Genomic DNA, 22,877 nt, shown 5'->3' on the forward strand with positions numbered 1-22,877 from the left:
TATATGACTGCTTCATGGAAGATTCTGATTTTTGAAAGAAAAAAAAATCACGATAAAAATCGTCTGAGCTAATTAGTATTACAAAGACAAGAAGAAAAAGTATTTAATATATTTTGTTAAATATTTTCACTTATATATAAAAGAATGAGTGTTAAATATTCTCTAGTTTAATATAATAAAAAATTTCGTTAAACATATTTTACCTTTTGTTTTCTGAATTAGTATCATCGTTAGATAAGGAAAGAAACTGAAGTTCAAAAGTTGTAATGGTCAAGTTCAGTAGTCAAGTGGTCAATAGGTTGAGAATTTGTTTTTCTTTCTTGGTCAATAAGCTACGAAAATGTGGCCTTTCGACCCTACCTTTGTCTATTCTTAAAAATCAAGTAAAAATATGGATACATTGGCCCGTTAGCACGATTAATAATAAAAAGAATATAAATTTCACAAGAAAGAATTTGTGTACCAAAAAATAAAAACAAAAGATTTTAACCATTTTTGGAATAAAAAAAAATTATAGTGTGCAATTTCTTCCTTCACATTTCTTTGGGTAGAAGCAAGGTCAATAAAGCCAATAAGAGAAATTGACAATTTACACAAGTGAGGCTAATTTTTTACCCTTTTCCACGGCAAATGATTCCATCGTACAGAACTAATGTATTTTCAAATAAACTTTTCATAGTTGCTCCTTTTACTCCCATTCATAAAATGCATTCTAATTTATTTTATTGCTATAAAATATAATATATTGCTATAAAATTAATTTTAATAATATTAAATGACAATAAAATTATTAAATCATAATATTAAAAAATCAACTAAAATTAATTTCTTTTGTTGATCTGTGTACTTTAATTAAAATCATCTCGTAAAAAGGAGTAGTATTTTCTGCAACAATAATACTAATTGGGTATATCCAACCTCCACATCTTACCGCTGGCCGAATAAATTTCCACAACACAAATTGTCTAGCTTTTATGAAATTTCTCAATGATAAAACCAGAAAAGAATTTTGACAAAAAAAAAAAAAAAAAAAACAAAATAGAATGTTTCACTTCGTCGCCCAATCCAACAATTTTTAGAGAATAACCAGACCCAACACTGTAAGACCTCTCAAATTATTAGCTCATTTTAACAGATCACGAAGATCAACAATTTCTCAAGTGGTCGAGGTGCACAAAAAGTTACAGAAATGGCATCAATTGACCCAAGAGCAAAGATTAAAGTTTTTTCTACATGTTTTATTTACTAAGCACATGTCCTTTTTACGTAACACAACCCACCCCCCCCCCCCCCCCCCAAAAAAAAAAAAAAAAAGAAGGAAAGAACACAAGAAAAAAATGCCTTTATTATCACTTTTTACAGGAAAGAAAATACTGATACTCCACCAAACCTCTTGTATAAATTAACTTGAAATGCTCCTTAATTGCAGGCTGCAATCCCAAAAGATTGTACAATCACACAAAAATCAACAGCAGGCTACAACTATTCCACCCGGTTCGCACATGTCATAACAGCTGATTTCATCCTTTCTTTATCTAAAGAAGTTTGAACTATCACCTGTGCAAGATGATTTATTGATTAGGGTTTAAGATTAAAAGCATAAATATATCTTATCTCCATAAGTAATGCACCCGCATTTATAGAAGAAAATAGAGAAAACAGAAAAATGACCTTCAAAAAGCATATACATATAAGCAAACCTTTGGTTCGGTCGCATTTAAAATGTTAACATGATTTTGGTTATCAGACCATGGCTTGAGTGGAAGTGAGGAAAAAAAAGGTGGTTTTTTCATGAATCAAACCATGGTTTGTGTAAACTATAACACAGAAGCTTACTCTTTTGAACAAACAAAAACAATTGCTTGCAAGTTTGTTACAATGGTAAAAATGAGCAAATAGCAAGGGAGTTTGGAAATTAAATATGCTGAAAGAAAATATCACGTGTCCCTGTCCAAAAGGGGTAGAGAATTTTAATGATACAACAAAAATCTGTTGACCAAGAAGTTTAAACAGAACCTATGACATTACCTCTTGTATTTTGTCTCCAGATCGAGCAAGTAACTTGTACTGATTCTCAAAGATGGATGCCATATAAACCTGGAACAAAATTGGTTTGCAAACGGATAAATCAAGAACTTGAGTTTGCTAACAATTACTAAACTGTGTCAGGAAATAAATGATAAACAAAAATGAACCAGAAGTTCCATACTAGAACAACAACCAATCAGGAATGTCTAGTCAACTAGTAGTGGGTGCTCAGAACAAGAACAAGCAACCACATAATCAAAGAAAAATGAAAAAGGAGAGCCAGAAGAAGATTCAACATGACAGTTGATTAATTTAAACCTTGATCAGCTTTTCATAAACAATATATAAAATCCATAAAGCAAATTGCGAACTTGATGGCAAGTTCTCAGAAAAAATAATCATGTTATACTCATTCAAGCAAATAATGAAGTGCAAATCCACATTATAAAATTCATTGAATTATGCAGAGGTTGAATGTATCAATACCTGAAAGGTTGGAGCTAAACCAGGGCTTCTGAAAAAACGACCTTTTGAAACAGACTGGACTCCCTCAATCTTTTGTAATTCTTTGACTAGGGATTCCACTTCAGACCACTGTACGAAAATTAGCATAATTTAATGATTAGTCATGTCAAACCACAAAATCAACTGGACAATAAAATAAAACATCATGTCCACATTGATGATTCATTTTATGGAAAGAAGATTTCTTTCTCTGCCACATCATAAAACAGCATATAAATGAAGTGATTGATTGGAATGAAAATATTATGCACACGAATAAAAATCAGGCAAGACCAAAGGGCCCATGAATTTATCATAAGGTAGAAAACAAAAGCTATAAAACGTAACTCACAGTATTTCAATTTACATTCTGAAACCTTATTACACCCTGAAATCAAGAACAAAACTACAGTCTACTTGATTGATTGAATTTTAAAGTCATAAGACAACTTTTCCTTTTTGAATACAGAAAAAAGGTACAGTAGGGAAGCTAGCCTACAGATGCAATCCCTAAGCATTTTCTAGCTCCCATATCAGCAGGGAACCTCTAACAGTAGTCCATACAGATATTCTCATATTGCCTGATCGGCCAAGACTAAGACCTACATGGATCCCTCTAAGTGATTCCAAGCCTAGTCCAACACCACCTAACCAAAGGGCAAAGGCAAGGGGTGAGAGTATCATTGCCCCAGGTTTATGCAATGCCAAAGCATCAAACCCATATTATCACCCAACCTCAAAGGAGTCAACTTTATTACTAGACCACATCCTTTAGTTAGAATTTGAATTCAATTCTTATTCCCACATAAAGATCCACAAATTTACTACCGTCATCAGCAGAAAAAACCATATTCAATCAGGCTGCTTGTTATTCAATAATCTTTTTTCTAATTTGCTGGTGTCCACCTTTGCTCCATCCTTCCAGATAAAGTATGGACATACTGGCCAGAATACAAACAAATACCATAAAGTAAATACCAATAAGGAGATTTATATACTATACTATATCAATGCCTGCAAATAAAATTAATCCAAGCCTGTTGTTGGCTGCTAATCTATAGAGAAAATAAAGTCCAAAAGCAATGCAATTATTCAATCAATATAAGGTCTTGTTTTCCAATCATTTTTCTTAGTAATTAAAGAGACTTCTGCTTTCTCATATAAAGATTACCTCTACATCTGTTGGAGCTGCCTGCAATCTCCCATCTAAGGGGCCATGATCCCCAACTATAGATTCTAAGGAATTCATCAATGGATCAGGCTGCCATAAGAAGGTAATGATTTGTTAACTCACAAAGTGTATAATCATTGTTTAATCTAAGTAGACTTTGGTAAAATAATATCCATAAGTCTAACCTAATCATAGGAATAGATAAATTACCATGACCTCCTTCAATGATAGAAATATGCGTTCAAGAGCAAAGTTTAATTGGTGAACTTTTGCCTCTACAACCTGGACCAAAAAGTAAGATTAAAAATGAATATGAAGAAGTTATGTACAAAAAAAAAATTCAAATATGATGGGTACTCAATTAGTTCCATCTATCAGATATAAAACCACTTATGTGTTTTCATACAACAACTAAAGCTTTTTAGATAGTTGGTTCATGACATGGTATTAGAACCTCTACAACTACAACTATGTATCACGAGTTCAATCCCTATTGCCCTTTTTTCTCCAAATTAAAGTTTGTTGGACTCAAGAAATAAACACCTTGAATTTTGAATAAAGCTAGAAATAATGTGGTTGTTAAGCCCAATTTAAGTACAAACACAGGGTTTCCCCCTAACAAGCAGTTGTCCTTCTTCCAAAACGCAAGGAAAGACAATCTAACCCCTTAATTGCCTTCTACAACTACAAGTCTGTCACAAGACCTATATGAACTGTCATATTACAAATAAGTTATAACACAAAATTGACTATTCTGAATTAATATTAAAAAAACTGTTTTGTAAATTCCTATTACAGAATTAGAACTGCCTAATAAATACCTAATCCAGGGCAGAACTTAGCCTATCAAAGTTAATTTCAGCTAAAGGTCAGGTGCACATGTGCAATGAATATGCTTCGAGCCTATAGGGTTCTTGCATGAGGGAGTTTGTTAGATATAAAATCATTCATATATTTTCACCCAACAATTTAAGCTCTTTAGATAGTTGATTCATGACACCATCCTTGTTCAAAGCATTGAAAATAGATGGAAAAGTCATGTACATGGAAGCAAAACAAATAATAGGAAAAAAAAAAAAACAGTAAACAAATTGATCAGGGTTCATGTCATTATTATTTATTGAGTTGCTGAAAATTATTCTCCACTTTATTAGTTTGTCAGAGTCAAGAAGGAAAGTACCTGACCAATCTTAAAATATGACAATGGGTTCAAAGTGGCATCCCATGATAATTCTGACTGATGAATTAATGCAGAAACTCCTTCGACCTACATTGATAACATGTCAATATTTAGAATTTTTTGCCACCACTCTCAACTCTGATTCCGTGAAAGGGTAAAGGGTATCCAGGTGCTTAGCTAAATACAGAGTCACAAGCATAGGCTTAACGAGGCACTATCACTAGCATAAAATGACGTAAAGCTAAGTTTGTTTGTAATACTGAATGAAATGCTTTATATACCTCAACAAAAATCCCAAAGTAAGCTATCTTCTGGATGCTGCATTTCACTATGTCCCCAACTTGAAGTCTAGCCTACAATAAGAAACAGAAAACAAATCTGAAGACCACTTTGTTGCATTTAATCAACAATACATGCTCCATGCTAATTAAAGAAATGTTATTGTTACTGAAGTATTTACCATCAGATTTCTCTTCTTCTCAACCAATTCTTCCTTCTCTTTTGGTCTTAGAGAAAATATGAGCTTTCTCATTTTTCTGTCTGCCACTAACACATTTACTTTATTTCTCTGAAAAACAAAGTATTGATATACTAAAATTAAGATCAATAATATTTGGGTTTCATGTTATGGTAAAATTTAAGGAATATACTTGAGTAGTGAATACCAAACCTGCCCAACAAATGATGATAAGAACTTGGTTTTCTCTTGGTCATAAATCCTTAACAGATCTTCCAACTTTATATCTGTTGAAATTTCATCTTCAACTTTACCATCAAGCTCCAGATAAGGAGGAGATTCAGGAGGAAAATTCTTATTTTCACCATCATAACTTGTAATAGTGCCTGATTTTTGCTTGTACATGGAGGGATCCAAACCCTTATGTTTTAACCAAGACTCAAAAGCTAAGAACTTCCACTTGGAAGTAAGATTACGGTATGGCAGAAATCCTACTAAGGAACCAAAAGAAACCTGCAAAACGGTTTAATTGTGTTCAGAAGAAATATACAAAAAAAGTCATCAACGACTAAGAATATGTTTTTTTATATTTACAAATGAAAGTCCTTCATACTGCTTGCTAAGTACTTACCATGAAACCTTTCATATTGCAGCTTACTAATTCTACAACTTCCCTATCTCCAGTCTTAATCAAGTCCTCTGCCCTGGTCCAGTCAGCATCTTCACTTTCCTACATAATTAAAGAGCACAAAGTTTAACATAAAGTTGGGAAAATAGATAAATAACTTGTAATCTGTATAATCTGACCTGAAAGTTTGATGCATCAACAACATTCCCTAAATCATCATTGTTTCTGTGACCTTCAGGAGTATGGGAAGCATCCTCTTCTCCAACAAATTTTGAGGTTTGTTTCTCATATTGATCTAATCTATAACAAAAATACATTTAAGTAACGAACTAAAACCACAATTGCAACACTAAACTAATCCATAAAACTATTTTCAGATACCTTTTTGGCTTTGCATGTAGTGCAGCTTCCACAGACAATTCCACTCTAGAATCAACGGACTTTAAATCTGATGATTGACATAAATCAGCTGGCACCTGATGGAACTCCGGTTGACTCTGCTCACGTTGCTTCAATCTCTAATTAATCAAGCATGAAATAATTCAAAAACTAACCTTTACATTACTATATTCCATATTGCAAGTAGCAACAAAGATTAGCACCTACATCACTTGGGACGGTGACATTCATTTCTCCAAACTGCTCTTCTTCTTTTATGCCACTTGATTTGTGCGGCCGTTCCAACAAGGTCAAGTTACCAATTTCATCAATCAGCTCTTCATTCCACACCTTCAACTCACCATCATTGTCCCCTTGGTCATCCAAACAAGTTTTAGGCTCTTCAACCGTATCAGCATTCTTGGCAACAGGTGGTTCAGGCTTCCTCAACAGCGTCATGTCACTAAACTTATCCTTCACTTGCTCATCCCGCATTTTCAGCGACAAATTTGGCCTTATCCTCAACCTCGAGGACTTGTCCTCATCATCATCCTCTTTATACACAGTTGGCTTTCTGAGAATAACATTGGGAACACTAGTTTTCCTAACATCCCCCACCATCTTATCAGTTCGGACAGGTTTCTTAATCTCCACTACAGGTTTGTTATCATCAGCTTTAAATTTTACTCCCTTGACCGGAACTGGACGCGCCAAATTCAAGCCATCCAGTTTACCTGATAATTTCCCTCCCTTAGACCCTTCAAATGGAACTTCCTCCACTTCCACAATTTTACCCTTCTTATAAAACGCCTTCTCAATATCTAGATACGAAGCATTAGGATTAGCCTTTCTTCCCATTATCTAATTTAATAACAATGCATAGAATCAATTAGTAAAGTTAAACAATAAACATATAAACAAAGTTATTAATAAATGAAACATTGTTATTCCGAAACCTTGGCAAGAGTGAGCTTGGGGTCCTCTCCGATTAACCGACCGAACTTGAGTTCCATGAGGTCGTAGCTATCGAGTTGAGGGGGTTCTTCATCTTGTGAATGTAATCGTGAGGCGAAGACCTTGTGTCTCTGATTCAGAGAAACGGTTGTCGTTGTAGTTCTTCTTCTGTGTGATGAAAAGCAATGAAACTGAGTGAATAAGGGTTTACTTGTGAGAGGAAGCGTTCCCATATTCCTCCGAATTTCAATTCACAACTATTATTATTATTATCATCAGAGTTGAGAAGGGTTTTATTAGTGCTCTCTTCTCACACAGACTCAAACAGAAACCTTGCCTTTGGATAAACGGCTAGCGAGTAGCAAGAAGGGGGAACCGGAAGGGTTATCTCACACATAGTGACGTGGCTTCTACCCCCTTAAAATAATTAACTATTAATCTGGTTAATAAATAATTAATTTAATACTCAGATATTTTGAACTATGATATTTTATAATATTAGGTGCATGAAAATAATGTGATGATTAGTACAATTATAGATATTTATACTTTATTCATTGCAAGTTATTTTATGTAAATATTATATTTTTTATAGCTTTATTGTAAAATTTTATAATTAATAAGAACTTAATTTAAATCAATATTTAATTAAAAAAATTATTCTTGAGTTTACTTCAATAATGAGTTTTTAATTAATATGAATCTTAAGAAGGTGTTGTGTTGTTCAATTTCTCTTCCATTTTTAAGAAGTAACGTGGAAGCACAAAAAGTTTCAGATGAATTATACTGATAAAATACTTTTAACTGTAATATTTTATCTTTTAACAACGCCCAATCCAAATCCAAGAAATTCCCATTAAAACTGCTCTCAAATATTGTACCAACAGAATGGTAGTTTAATATGCCAAATTAGTTTACATTAACACAAAAAAAGAAAAAAAAATTGTTAAGCTAGATCAAATGAGAAGCTGAAAATTGGATAATTGACAAGGTTAAGAAAAAAATTAAGGTAAAATAAGTTGAACAAAATTGTTAGACTAAAATGAATTGAATTTTTCTAGCATATTAAAATGGCGATCAGGTTGAAAGTTTGACACTTTTTGCTATTAAATAGATTAACTGAGTTAATGAATGCTTAGCCAAATTCAAAAGTAAATGGATGTAGAACTAACCAAGGCAAAGTTGAATGACAAACCCTCCTACACAAAACAAAATTTTGGAATCCAGACGAGGCACGCAGTTACATGGATGAACTGTCAAGACTCAAAGAGGGGCATAGTAGATGCTAGAAAACTCACTCCTTCCATTAAAAATTGTTTTTATTTTAAGAAATTTCATAAATGGAACATCGAAGTTTTTTTTTCCCGAAGTATCTTATTTATTATCCTTTATATTAAAGCAAAATGAGATTGAAACCACCCAAAGAATGAATTAAATTACATCTGAAATGCCTAGGGGCAGACACGTCTAAAATACCCCCAAAGAACACAACACTTAACCGTTTACATCAACGTTTGTTTACAAATTAAGGGAACACAATAATAATAGTTTTGCTGGATTCTTCCCAAATGATCACAACCCCACCATTAAATCAATCAGAAACAAAATGGCCCAAACGGGGTTGTAGCCATAAAGAAATCACAAGCGCAAAGACGCATGTGAAGTGCCTCTTTGCCGAATCTTTGTTCCATCAACCACTACTCTTGCGCGGGGACAGCATCATCGTCACCTTGTTCTGCTTCCTTTGCTGTCTCTGCCTCTGCCTCTGTCTCTGTCTTCTCTGTCTCTTTCTCTGTTTCTGACTCTGTCTTATCCTCAGTTTTCTCAGCAGCCATTTGCTCTTCGTTCTTCTTCATGGAAGCTGTCTTGGATAGATAACTATAACTACCTTTCTCCTTGAACAACTGAGAGAAGTGAGGCTTGCAATACAGAAATCCATCAAGAGCAGCATAGGATGAAGGAGTGAGGAAACATCCTCCATGTGCACACCTAAAGCATGATTTGTGGTAAAACTCACCTTCAACGGTCAACTGTCATGAACACAAATTCATTTCACAAACTGCGTTAGCATGCAAATTATAATCTTAAATATTATAATTGTTTTAATAAAAATTTATCGGTTCTAATTACTTAAAATTAATAATAAGAATTGACGTAAACATGCAAATAAAGATCTGCTGAACAAAGAATGTGGGATATTCTGTCGAACCTTTTCCAATGGATACACGGTTTTCTTGCATTTTGAACATTTGTCTTGAGTTCCAGAGAAGAAAGCTGAAAGTTTGCTAGGGGCTCTAGACTGTAATTCATTGAACAATTGATGAAAATGATATAAATTGACACTATTAGTGAAATATATAGTTCAAGCTAATAAAAGAATACACACCAGCTCGTTTGGAGGCTTTCCAGCTGATTGAAAATTATGAAACAAGAGTATGATTCATTAGTTCCAAAAATAGTACACAACAGCTTGTTAATACAATTTTATGTGCAAGTGGCAAAAAGGGTATTACCCGACTGGAATTTCTTGGTGTAGGTTCCAGTTTCCTTGAAAAGCTGCTCAAAGTGAACCTTGCAGTACAAAACTCCTTCCATCGATGAGTAGTTGCTTATCTGCAATCAATGAAAATTTAGATTCTTTCTTGGGTGGTTCAACTTTATTGACATTGGGAAAGTTTTAACAAATATTAATCATAAAATTATTTAGAACACATTTAGATAAATAACTTCATTTGTTACTTATCTAATATTCAATAATTTGTTATTGCATAAAATTTATGACATAAAATTAATTATTTATAAAACATGAAAATCATAAACTATTTTCTTAAACTCTTGTAAGTAATTCCTCAATACATACTTTTAAGGCAATTAAAATATTTAATAAAATGCATTTTAGATGCAAGAAAACGGTCCTATTATCATGAGCAAAGGATCGATCATGGCATAAACAAATACGAACCACAAGAAGACCATTGCAATGGCTGCATCTGAAGCAGTTTTTGTGATAAACAGCTCCATCGGCAGATAAAGATTCGACGAAGTGGACAGTTTTATCGCAAGCCTTGCACTTTTGTTGGGTCCCGCTGAACGCCATTTATTTTATTTTATTTATCTTTTTCTCGTACTAGCTAGTCAAAATCAATCAATAATCGACAACAGAATTTACTTCTGTTATTGGAATTAATGGAAAGCTAGCACGAAAAACAAAGGAGTTTGGGTTTATATATCGTCGTATAGCACGTTACGATGAAATGGATTGTGTCACCTTCCACCGTCCTCTTGTACTTGCGTTCTCGTGCGAAATTACAGGTTCGAAAAATGAAAATTCATGAAATGGGTGGAGAAGGTGCATTCGGTTAAGTGTTGACAAATAATGCAAACACATGGGGTTCTTAATTTTGCCTTTTCGATTAATGTGTCACAAATTCCCTTCTCTAATTATAGTCACCAACTTAATCGGAAGTTAATGGCATGAGACACCACATCCTTTGACCAAGTCTTTCACGAAATTTGTTAACATGCATGAATTTGTTCATTCGAGGATGATACTTCTACACTTGTTATTGTGTTTATACTTTTTTTAGGAGTTTATTAATATGTGCATATTGTGAATATATCATGACAAAAAAATAAGATAAAGAGATAAATAAGGTTAAAACGAAGAAAGAGTGTTATGTAAGTATGTAATGTAATTCTTGTTATGGTAATGATGTATCCCCCACTTTTGTCCCGAAGAGGGTCGTAACAAAGGCATGAAATGAACGCCAATTTATTTTTCAGGTTAAGCACGAATTTGATTTTCCGAAAATTGTCAATTAAGGTTTGTTCAACTAATTTATGTCATGTTTAGTTATGTCAAAATTATTTAAAGGTAAATTTATTTTAACGTTCTTAGTAAAATTTTACTATTTTTAGGTATAATACACTCACCCTGTTTGAATCAAACCAAAGGTATAATTGTGTCTACGCCTATTCAGGAGGAAAAAACAAAGAAACGCATACGTTAAAACATGTGCATTTATATGTTTTCTTTTAGTTTATCATCTAAATAATGTAAATTTTTTAAATATGCAAATATACTTGTCCGGTTCTAATTACAAATAAACGACATGAAAGTAAGTTTTAAATGTATTTTACGACAACAAAAAGGCAAGACAGTGAGAAATTGGTGTTCTGCTTTTGGCTGAAAAACCTTTAACTACCGAAGCATGGAAGACATTTCCTTGGGGGATACCCACGGGTACGAAACTTTGCAGCTTTCTCCTCTATCTTGAGAAAATCTTCTCCTTTTTGGGCTTCAATCAATGCCCTTTTCTCTTCTGAGGATCGATGAATTTCAGCAACTTTATTTTGCATTTTTTCAACACACTCGGCCTTGTTTCTTTCCAATTTTTCCTGTTAAATACAAAAGGTTTTCATATAACATTAAGATCACATAACTGGCATAAAATAGCAGTTACATTGTTACGTTAATTGAACATATATGACCTCAATTCTTTTGAGATTTGCCTCCGCTGATGCTTTCTTACTATTCTCCCACAACCCAACTGCAGAATGCCTCTTATATGCCCTGTTTCATGTTTCACAGTTTCACATTCATCAAACCCAGCACTCAGAATAGAGAATGGAACATGAAGAGGTTATTGGCTAATATTTCGTATTTGAACTTCACTACAAAATAACATAGTCACAAACAAACAATGATAATATCTTGCTTCAGTTACATTGTTCATAAACATTTATGAAGTGTACATCAATAATGTATATATTGATGAGAATTACAGCCAACCAAAATGATTAAATTTGCAAGTGAATAGTGACACTTTAACATTTCTTCAATACTTCAAAGTCATGCAAATATCTCAATTTTTTTACAACGTAGTGAATTTAACATAAAACCTGGTTTCATTGTTCAAAAAATTATAAGAACGTGAAGTAAAACTAATGCCTCAAAGAAGAGTTGTTCAATTATAAACAAATTTGTAGCAATTATCAATTAATGAAATCCAATACCTTCTGCTACTCGTCTAAATGGTGAAAACACACTCCTAATTAACCAAGCCAAAAACATGCCTAAATTTTATTGTTGAACATGAGCCAAGTTGGAACTTGATTGCTTGATATAAATATTATGATGTTCTAAAAGCTAATATATATGGAAGGGTAAATTTTTCATAAACCATATCATTATTTAATTTTTTCATTTTTAATAAAAAAAATATTTCAATGAATACATGAAATTTAAATTAATTTACATACATATTTTAAATATATTTAACCCTTAAAAATTAATTTTACTCAATTTTAAAATCAACCAACCCGTAAAGTTGATTGTTAAGACTCGATTAATTCCGTAACCGGGGCTCTTACACGTCACCTCATTCTAAAGCTAACAAACTATTAGATGAGATATATATATATCTTACTTGTTCTCTGCTTTTGTCTTCTCACTTTCTTCCCATGCTTTAATTAGAGCCAGTCTTTTGTCTAATTCAACCCTCGCAAGCGCAGCATCTGATGAAAAATGAATATAGGTTGTTTATCTATTAATACTCAATGATTAAATACAGAAATTTTTTAAAACCACCTCTGTCAGCTGAATCCTTTGTGTCCATTTTAGCAGCAGGAACTGCAACATGCAAAGAGGAAACACATGACGGGTTTAATAAATATTAATCCATGTAATTTGACAAACAAACAGAAAAAGCATTTTCGGGCAGTGAAAATAAATCGTTGCTGTTTAAATCAATTTTTATTTTATCATATTTGAACTAGTGAAACCACGTTACTAACATTGCAAACGTTGACATGAGCAATGGATTGTGATTTATATTAATAATAATAAAAAGAATAAAATTGAGTGAGAATGTGTGTGTAAATAAAAATATTTTCACTCTTATATGTGAATTAGTATAAGATTATGATATATTTTATATCAAATGAAAATATTTGAAGCGATTACATACATTCATTAGGTGACAAAGTGTCGGGGGTTTTAGGAGCAGAGTTGTCGCTGCGCACTCGTCTAAAACTGCTTGAAGTGTCTGCGTTCTCGGGTACCATTCCTTCGAGGATCTTGAGGTGGAGATAGCGATTAGAGTGGGGACAGAGCACACTAACTGTGGTTGTTCTGTTGGTTCCTCGTTTCTCCGATTACGTACAGTTACTTTCTCCTATGAAACTTTGAATACATAGCAAAACTCAAATACAATTGCAAAGTGGGGAAATCAATGTACCTTTTGCAGGTGTTGATGAGCTAAACCACATGATGGCCTCGCTCCTATATGTAAGAGATGCGGGGAAGTTTCAAGTGGGTCCACACATGTTCCCCGCTTTTGTAATCTACTTCTACATCTCTTCTGGTGCTTTTTTTTACTATAAATTATTAATTTTTTAATATATTAATAATATTAAATACTATAATTTTTAACAATAATTTATTTATCATGTGTAATGTTACACATGTTTTAAAAATTTGTTAGAATAAAAGTAGATACCAAATAAAAAAATAAGAAAAATAAAAATATTTTTCAAATATAAATATAATTATCATTTTTATTCTTGTTATTTTTATTAAGTTTCAAATTCTAACCACTGAAAAAATAAAATAGTTTTTTTTTAAGGTTTTTCAGACTATGTTATAATGAACTACCGAATAAATTAAACCAAGTTTTAGCATTAGGATAAATGAAAGAAATATACGGAGACTTTCTTATTTCATTTATCTATAATTAACAAAACAGGAAACTTGACTTGCTCAGGTTAGCCCACAAGTTTTAGTAAATTGTATTAAAAAAAAGTTTAAAGTGAATTTGATTTCATAAAAACAGTATAATAAATAAATAAAAATTTATTTATTTTTAGTAATAAACAAGTTTAACCCATACCAGATTTAATCAAATCAAGTTAAAAATTGTCATGATTTAATTTGGTCTAAAATTTTAAAGTTTAAACTTTATATTTTATCGATCAAATTTTGATTAACCCAATTTTATTTTATGACTCTACTCAAAATTAAATTTTACATAAGTTCAATAACTATACTCAATATATTTTAAGAATAAATTTCAACTACATTTTAGGTTACCTTAACTCTTTATATTCTTCTTTTTCTAAGAGTTATATTCTTTTAAGAATTACATATTAACAATAATTAAATTGTTTAATTAATAGAATCAATTACACTTTTAACTGAATTAGAGAGTAAAAGTATAATTAAGTTTAATTAATACTTAATTTAAAATAAAGTGACAAATATTTGATATAATATAACATTATATTTATATTAAGAATGTTTATTTTGAAATATAAACTAAAAATATATCTTAACTTTTATCATTCTTCAGTTATATGATTTAGCCAGTTATGTTAAACCCTATGAAAATTTTAAATTGAATAGGTATCAAGTTAAACATGTTTCACATACCTGGAAGAGAAGTGGTGAGCTGGAATAAATGACACTAATAATTAATTAACTAAATTGGCATTTGCAAGCTATCTCTTCGCCCTGGCGAATAGTTTTCATGATTAATAACTTATAATGCATTTCAAGGAAGGAAAGAGCTTAAGAACATAGTTAATGACTTTTATAAATTATTTTTTTATTTTAATAATTTTTTACTAAACTCATTAAAATATTTTTTATAATAATAAATATTTTTTATGAATACTCTTTTTAATATGTTCTTATAAATTTTACAATAATAAATTTTTGTATCTAAATATATTATTATTTATTATTGATTTATTAAAGATATAAAATTTACTGTTATAAGCAGCACCTTATTTGAGGTGAAAGCATTATCCTTGGCTGGCCGACTGAACTGAACCAGAGAATGCTTTCTATTCACCAAGGGATGGATGCTTCTGCTTACATGCAAACACAATTTAATTTGATTATAATTAACGGTGGGAATTAGACAAATTTCTTTGAATTGATTTTTTTATTACTTTTAATTCAACTAAAATACTATTCTAATTAAATTAAAATAATACATAAATTTGTGAAATCTTGTACAAGGTTTTATTACTTTTATATATAGATTGTTATGTTTAGGATTATTACTTTAAATATTTATTTAAATTTTTTTTCTTAGAATTTTATGCCTTTTTTTTACTTGTGATGTATCATAAATTATTAAAAATATATTTGACTATTATTGGTTTAATAATTACGATAAGACTTGTGAAAGTTCGTGAACCAATTGTTTTTCTTGATTTGATGACCAGTTTAACTTTTTAGATAAATTATACTTTATCTCGTACAGTTTAACTTTCTCAATTTATTTCTTTGATTTTTTCACTAAATTTTCATATACTTATTTTGCTTTCATGTTACTTTTAGTGTTATTTTTCATTTCACTTTATTTTCTACACACAAAAAAATAATTGATAGAAAAAAAGAGGAAATAGATTAAAAAACATTAAATTATAAGAAGAAATTACACTTATTTTTTTAAAAAACATTAACTATACGTTGCCTAAAATATTCTTTTTCAGACATGAAAACAACCAGACATGAATTACACACACAGTGTGGTAGTAGCACTGTAGCAGTAGAGACAGGTATTTTTCATGTCTACATGAAAACACTAAAATTTATGATATTCTAATTTCAAGTTTATATTTTTTAACAAGTCAAAGTGGGAATCGTGAAATGAAAATTTATATTTTCTGACATTTTTTATATATTAAATTTAAGTTTTTATTTTATACTTTATATTCCTTAAAATTATAATATGTAACTCATATTGAAAGATATTTAGCTATTTTAACAGAGTTATAATTACTCTTGCCTTTGAATTTCTTCACTTTAACATTCATAACATTGGACATGTATGTAATGCGATATCAAAATGTTACTTTGAAAAAAAAAAACACTACATGACAGATAAAGTATAATTTATCCTGATTTTATTACATTTTTTTTTTCTTTCAAGCTTTATTACTTAAATTTAACTAATCTCAAATGAAAATTAAAACCTAACACTTTATATCTAATCAATATACATGTAGCTGACATCTCTTAATTCATACAAATAATTTTCATGATTTTCTTCATTTTTTCAAAAGTTTAAAATTTATTCCATGGATACATCTTATTGTTGTGCTTACACAGAGTGTTGAGGACTTGATGGCTGAAAAAGGTGAGTCAAAATATGTCATTAGATTAGTGAACAATGGAGGATTGATTGCTTTCATAGAGGACAAGATGGCAGTTGCTATATTAAGTGTGCCAAAGTGCTTGTTTGAAGATATCCTTAGAAGATATCCTTAGTCTTAGGTGTCTAAGGGTTGTGAGCATCTTAAGTTGTCTGTATTTTGATTTGTATTTTATGATTATCTTTTTTAAAAAATTATTATAAAAATTAATAATTTTTAATTATATGACCATTTATAATTAAATGATAATATAGAAAGATTATATATCATGATTATATTTCAATTAAATTCATAATAAAAATGTTTTTTATATTCTTATTTAAAAAATTTATTTAAATTTAAAAGGCCATGTACCAAAGAAAACATTAATTTTGAAATCTAAAGTCTACTATACAAGATAAAAATACATAAATAAATCTATATAAAGAAAAATTTAAATAAAATAACTACTTTTAATTAACCGTTGTGATTGTTTTCTTAATTAAGTTTTTTTTACCTCAATGTCTACACACTTTCTATAATGGTTATAAATATTTTAGTACATCACATAATTTACGGACGACAAGAACCATAACCTAAAGAAGACACTTCAAATCTCAGCAACAGAGAGAGTTAGAAAGTACAAAAGCGTGTCCAAACGATCATGGATCCGTCACAAGCGTTTAGATTTGGATCATAAGATTCACGAATTGATGAATGATGAGGCATTTTGATCTTCTATGCAAACAATGAGCTGGTTGGCACGTTTATTGTTTCTTAACCAAAATAGTAACTTATACTTGATCACAGACATCATGCATTGCTATGCATGCAAGTGACGTGAACCTAGGTTTGTCATGGAGTCTTATTATTAATCTCTGATTCTTTTACATGTACTCTGTTTTATGTCTTTTCTTTTCATACCACATATTACACTTTGAGTCTCACACAAGAATTTTTTTATTTTTTTTTACAATTTTTTAATATAACGGTGGATTGAATTCATGCTTATCCTTCTAAAAGCAATCGGCAATGTCGGTGATTTGTTTATTTTATCTTCAACCTAGCATTACAGTAAGTCATTAACCAAATAAATGTGTTGTAAAACTTGAAGTACTAGTTAATTTCATTTAATCACACTCTTGCACCTTGTTCTTTATAATTTATTTATTTGAATAAGAGTTGATTGGATATAATTGAAAATTAATTTTATAGTAAAAAAAAGACATTTATTAGGATGTGGTTTATTAATGGTAAAGAGGTCCTTTTACTTTGCAGTTTTTTTTTCTTACTTTTTGAAAAAAAATTAATTTTGTTTATCAATAGTAACATTTTGCAGAATACCTCACCTTGAGTTTTGTCGTTTAGTTTATTATGAATTAAACAAATAATCTGTCACGGTGTGTATGTATATATATATACTTGTTTGTACGAGCATGTACATATATGTACAAAAATTTTAATTTTAAGCCAATTAATCATCTTTTTAAGTATAATATTTTAGCTAATGCAAAAAAATATCATCACCATTTCATCAAGTTAAATTTTGACTTTATTTAAAAATATATATTCATTAATTTATTAAATCTTTTAGTACAAAAAGTATTTAAATATTCTTTTAGATTAAGAATTAGGATAGAGTTTGAATAAAATAAGGTGAAACATTGAAATATGAGCTATGTCAAGTAATTAAATAGGGTGTATTGCAGCTTTAAAATTTTACAGTACTCTATTCTTAAATGTTGGATCTATCCAAGGCAATGTTTATTTAAACTATTTTTATCAATATACAAAAGCAAGCATTGAAGACAGTTAACTAAAATAATAAATTATAAAAAATGAAAACAACTGAAATAATAAAGTTGCATTTTAAAAATAAATAAACAAAGATGATGTAATAAAATTGTGTTAAAAAAATTGGAATAAATTGACAATTTAATTTATTATTAAATTATTATAAAATAAAATTTATTTATTTTATAATATTAAATTAAAAAATTATATTTATTGTCTATTTTATTTAATTAATAATATAAAACAATTATACAAACTATATCTAAAAATCAAACTCTATTGTTAAAGCTAATAAATTTTTAGTTTTCTTAAAGAAAGGATAAATAAAAGCTAACCAAAATCAAGTTTAAAAGTTGTGGCACGTTGCATCAGTTCTTATCTTATGAGGACAGAACACGAGAGAAACAGGACCATGAATCGAGAATAACCCAATTTTCACCTGGATCTTTCCAAAGTACCTGACTAAAAAGTTAGCTTAGTCAGTTTAGTCCAAAACATGGGACCAACGCCCATGGTATCTTCTGTCTCTCTCCATATTAATAATCATCAACACCCCATCCTTTTATGCTTCACTTCACTTTCATACAGTTTTAGAATTTGACATCACTCACCAAAACACACATTTACAATATGGACGTGTTTATTCCTGAAGATTATGTTATAAAGCGAAGGCATCTGCAGCAGCTTCTCAAAAGGGTTCCAAATCACATTCAACTGAAGCCACTCACAACAATGCTTCCTCCTCCACTCCTCCACCTTTCTCCGACAATGCTTCATTCCTCTCTAATGGATTTCCCCTTGCTGCTGACCATATTGTTTTTACTTGTCTCTCGGCTTAATTAATCACAATACATACATTGTTAATTTCTTAGATATAGCTTTTGCGTATTGTGGGTATCATTCAAGAACCAAGTATATTTTGAGAAAGGTATATTTTGAGAAAGGTATAGATTAATACAAAATTGTTTTTCTTGTATTAATCTATTATAGCATGGCAATGAACTTTGTAAGAGATTAATATCTTTCTTTCTTTTAATTTCTTTGGGGTTTCTTGGAGTTCTGTCCTTCCATGAATAATTCCATTCAAACCTCCTTCAAATTCAAATGCACCCCGCACTATTTTTATTTAACTTTGGGTTTTTTCTATTAGATAATTTGAATCATTAAAATTATATTTCTAAGTAATCTAAAAATATATTCCTAAAATAATAAAAAATTACATAAAACTGTCACCACAAGATATACAGACACTGTTTCCATTAAACAAATTGTAAAAGCCGACAAGATACAACGTCTCACTTTTATTAATAGTAAATAATTATTTTCCACTATTTTTTTAAATATATTAATTTTATATGTTTTATAAGTAAAATTTTGAAGTGTATTACTTGCCTTTTAAAAAAAATTAATTTTTTTTTCAAAATTAAAAATATAAAAACTAACAATATATTTTTAATTTTTATATTTTAATTTATGTATAAATTTAGTCTCTTTAATTTTAATTGTTTGCATTTATTTTTAATTTTTAAATTATTTAAATTAAGTCTTTTATCTTAAAAATTTAACCAATAATAAATACGAATATAATGAAAGTATAACATATTCTTTATTTATAGCAAGTAAGGGAAGAAATTTATAAATAATTCAAATATAAATATTAAATAAAATGTTTAAAGTGTAATGTAAGTTTTTATTTCATTCAATTATTTTATATATTTATATAAATTTATATAAACCAACAATATATTATGTACTTATTATGTTTTTTTAATTATTTAAAAAAATAGAGTAGAGACTTAATTTAAAAAATTACAAAAATTACATTCAACCAATTAAAGTTTGAGATTTTTTTTTGTTAGAATATATAAATTAGATTAAATCAATATATTGACTTTTTAGCTAGAGCAGCCTTAATAGACTAGGTTGAAAAATTTCATTAAATGAGCAGACGTAGACTCTAAAAAATAAAGCTAAGAACTACCTTGAGCTATTTTAGTCTGGTCTAGATAAGTCTGATATCTGATAGGACTTTAACTAGGCTAACTCGTTCGAGCTTGGACAACCCGTATATATATATATATATAAAAAAAAAAAAATTTTGTTGACTTATTATGTGTATAGACATTTTGTTTTTAGAACTTTGTTGAAGTGTGATTGTGTGAACTTATTTATATTTTTTAGATTTATTGTGTGTATAAAAATAAAAAAAATAGCTATTACAAAAAAGAAGAAGAACCAGTAGCCTATTAAAACTTAAAAAAAATAAAAAAATGGTTTAATATAAAAACTGGACAAAAAAAATAATGGTTTGTTAAGTTATTACAAAAATAGTGTGAAATGATCTTATAAAATTGAAAACAGCAAAAAAGAAATGGTAGTCTGTTGTTACAAAAATAGTAAAAAGAATAATCTGTTACTAAAAAGAAAAAAAGAAAACATAAAAAAAAATTATTTGGACTATGAGCTAACCTGCAAAAGTCTGTAACCCGTAAAAGACTAGGTTTGGACAATAAAAATGCATGCAAGTTTATTTTTACCTTTAGCTAAATAAACTCGACCTGTTTGAATTTAGTATTCGTACTGAGCTATATCACCTGTTTTGACAGTTCTACTCTTAATTTTTTTATTTTGTTTTAATTTGGTATTTAACTTTTGAATTTGATTTTTAACTTAAAAAAGTGTTTTAGAAAAGTCAAATTTTTATGAAAAATATTGGTTCTTTTAAAAAAATTAATATTCATTTTTTATCTCTTGAAAATTTTAAATATATATATATATATTAATTATTTATTTATTTTTCCTTTTTCCTCTTACCTGTTATCAATACCGACATAACATTTATTTATATAGTTATATTACTAGGCATACTACTATAAGTAACTCCAAGATCTGAACTAGCTATAAGCGATTCATGTGAAATTCCAATAGCACGCCTATTTCTTAGTCTTTATCTCTTATCAATCTCCTTTTCTATTCTCTTTTGATATATGAAAAACATATAAATGCTTATGTGATTTCAGGGTCAGTAGTTTAATCAGAGAAGTCTTTCTCTTCGGTGTGCATTCTTCATCCGGTGAGTCTTAACCAAGTTCTCCCATGCAAACCAAATAAGAGATGGAAGTAAAATAAAAAAACAATTACAAAAAGTTTGCTAAAATATATTTTATTTTTGTTACAGTTTAAATGAAAAAAATTTACAATGAAAGGTCCAAATCCAAACAAAATAAAAAACTGAGACTAGTATGTTAATTTAGTTTATAAAATAAAATATAAAGACTAAAATTTTAAGTCAAAAAAAGAAGTCCAACATTTATGGCCCGTACAAAAACAGACTGGGCTTTGCTTAGATGCATCACCTGACTTATGGAGTGAAGTCAGTGGACGCTAACCATAAATAATTCAGTCCATAACCCAAAAAAAAACACACACAAATTGAAAAGTAAAAAACTCACTCAGTATATAACATTGACCAACCATATGTAAATATATGCAGAGAGATATAAACAAAACAGAGAAGTGAACCAAAAAAAGAGAGAGGAAAGTTAATTTTAAATTATACATTTGATTACAAAAACAAATCTTATTTAACCTGCATTAAATACTCTTTTATTTGTATATTTGTTGGTCAATAACATAAAAGTTTTTTATTCAAGTCAACCAAAGCATGACTTAGCTTACTTGTGTACATGCTGGGCTTTAGATGTGGGTCCAGTAACCATCTGATAGTAGACCCACCTCTATTTAACATGTTTGCATTCGGCTTCTGGGAAGATGGCCTATGAGATAAAAGCCATGACCCATGTCACCAGTACTTCTAAGTATTCGTTCAATCAAGACAAATCACGTCATTTCCAAATCTGCATCCAATGTCAAGGCAGAAAAATTCATGAAAATTAATAAAATTGAGACTTTTGGGAGCATCATATTATAGAACTTTCTAATTTCCATTTCACATATTCTTTGATCATTGAATCACGCACGAAGCAGTGTATTAATATGATAGTTTCATGAACCAAGGATTATTTAGTTATGCTGTTATACAATTTTTCATCATTTTTTAAAATTCAAATTTGAATGCATCCATGCTAGATGTTTTGTTTTAAATGTATGTATCATAAATTCGTGTGATCATTCTCAGTGTATTAATTTCTGAAGCCACATACACTATGCTAGAATTTATGGACTGAATTCTTTGCATGCCTAGTTCCGGACCCATACCCTTTTTCATACTGTGAGCAAAATTAAAGAGAACAAAGGCGTAAGGTTTCTTTCATCACGTGAGATCTGTAACCTTTGTGGCTGTACAGCACATGATATTTCATTTTTTTTATTATTTTGGCTTTTATTTTCCATTCGTTGCCTTTTCTTTTTGACAAATATATCTTCGGCTTTGCATCTCTTCTTTCTTGCTTTTTTTCTTTCGGGTCTTTTCATTTTTCAGCGCCATAAGGTGTATGTGTTTCCAATTCTAAAAGGAGCAAATGGGGCAACACAAATCATGGGGATGTGACTATGATGCGCCATGGAGGAGTCTAAGGGACCCATTTACACTATGCGCTTTAATTGCAAATTGGGGTGTCTTGTGAGTTCTAATGTGATGGATGATGCATCATGGATGATGGGGTCGACCATATTCACG

The 22,877-nt window shown here is 29.9% G+C and overlaps 3 protein-coding genes across 5 annotated transcripts; all 3 read right to left on the minus strand.

The window, feature by feature from the left end:
- Positions 1-1,080: 1,080 nt before the first annotated feature.
- On the minus strand, positions 1,081-7,660 carry LOC113854539. Of its 3 annotated transcripts, none has more exons than XM_027485570.1 (14): positions 7,303-7,656; positions 6,575-7,207; positions 6,350-6,486; positions 6,148-6,268; positions 5,972-6,070; positions 5,554-5,853; positions 5,344-5,451; positions 5,165-5,236; positions 4,884-4,970; positions 3,914-3,985; positions 3,704-3,793; positions 2,515-2,622; positions 2,029-2,097; positions 1,081-1,557 (listed from the first exon to the last, which is right to left on the minus strand). In XM_027485570.1, the coding sequence occupies exons 1-14, from the start codon at positions 7,531-7,533 to the stop codon at positions 1,483-1,485; spliced, it is 2,202 nt and encodes a 733-aa protein (XP_027341371.1). In that variant the 5' UTR covers positions 7,534-7,656; the 3' UTR covers positions 1,081-1,482. The 3 variants fall into 3 exon arrangements, 2 of the variants coding, with proteins under 2 accessions (XP_027341371.1, XP_027341372.1); XR_003502779.1 differs by having other exon boundaries at positions 1,312-1,557; positions 2,515-3,473; positions 7,303-7,660; XM_027485571.1 differs by lacking the exon at positions 3,704-3,793 and having other exon boundaries at positions 1,312-1,557; positions 7,303-7,643.
- Positions 7,661-8,997: 1,337 nt separating this feature from the next.
- On the minus strand, positions 8,998-10,397 carry LOC113855740 (LIM domain-containing protein WLIM2b-like). Its single transcript, XM_027487369.1, has 5 exons — positions 10,263-10,397; positions 9,814-9,913; positions 9,687-9,709; positions 9,510-9,599; positions 8,998-9,330 (listed from the first exon to the last, which is right to left on the minus strand). Exons 1-5 carry the CDS (start codon positions 10,395-10,397, stop codon positions 8,998-9,000), a joined length of 681 nt encoding a protein of 226 aa, XP_027343170.1.
- Positions 10,398-11,497: 1,100 nt separating this feature from the next.
- LOC113855741 (remorin-like) lies at positions 11,498-13,366 on the minus strand. The gene is made up of 5 exons (XM_027487370.1): positions 13,270-13,366; positions 12,891-12,962; positions 12,730-12,817; positions 11,792-11,873; positions 11,498-11,698 (listed from the first exon to the last, which is right to left on the minus strand). The coding sequence occupies exons 1-5, from the start codon at positions 13,364-13,366 to the stop codon at positions 11,498-11,500; spliced, it is 540 nt and encodes a 179-aa protein (XP_027343171.1).
- Between the last annotated feature and the right edge of the window lie 9,511 nt (positions 13,367-22,877).

This window comes from Abrus precatorius, unplaced genomic scaffold, assembly GCF_003935025.1.
Source record: "Abrus precatorius isolate BTA unplaced genomic scaffold, Abrus_2018 Scaffold11, whole genome shotgun sequence".
In the NCBI taxonomy this organism is placed as follows: Eukaryota; Viridiplantae; Streptophyta; class Magnoliopsida; order Fabales; family Fabaceae; genus Abrus; species Abrus precatorius.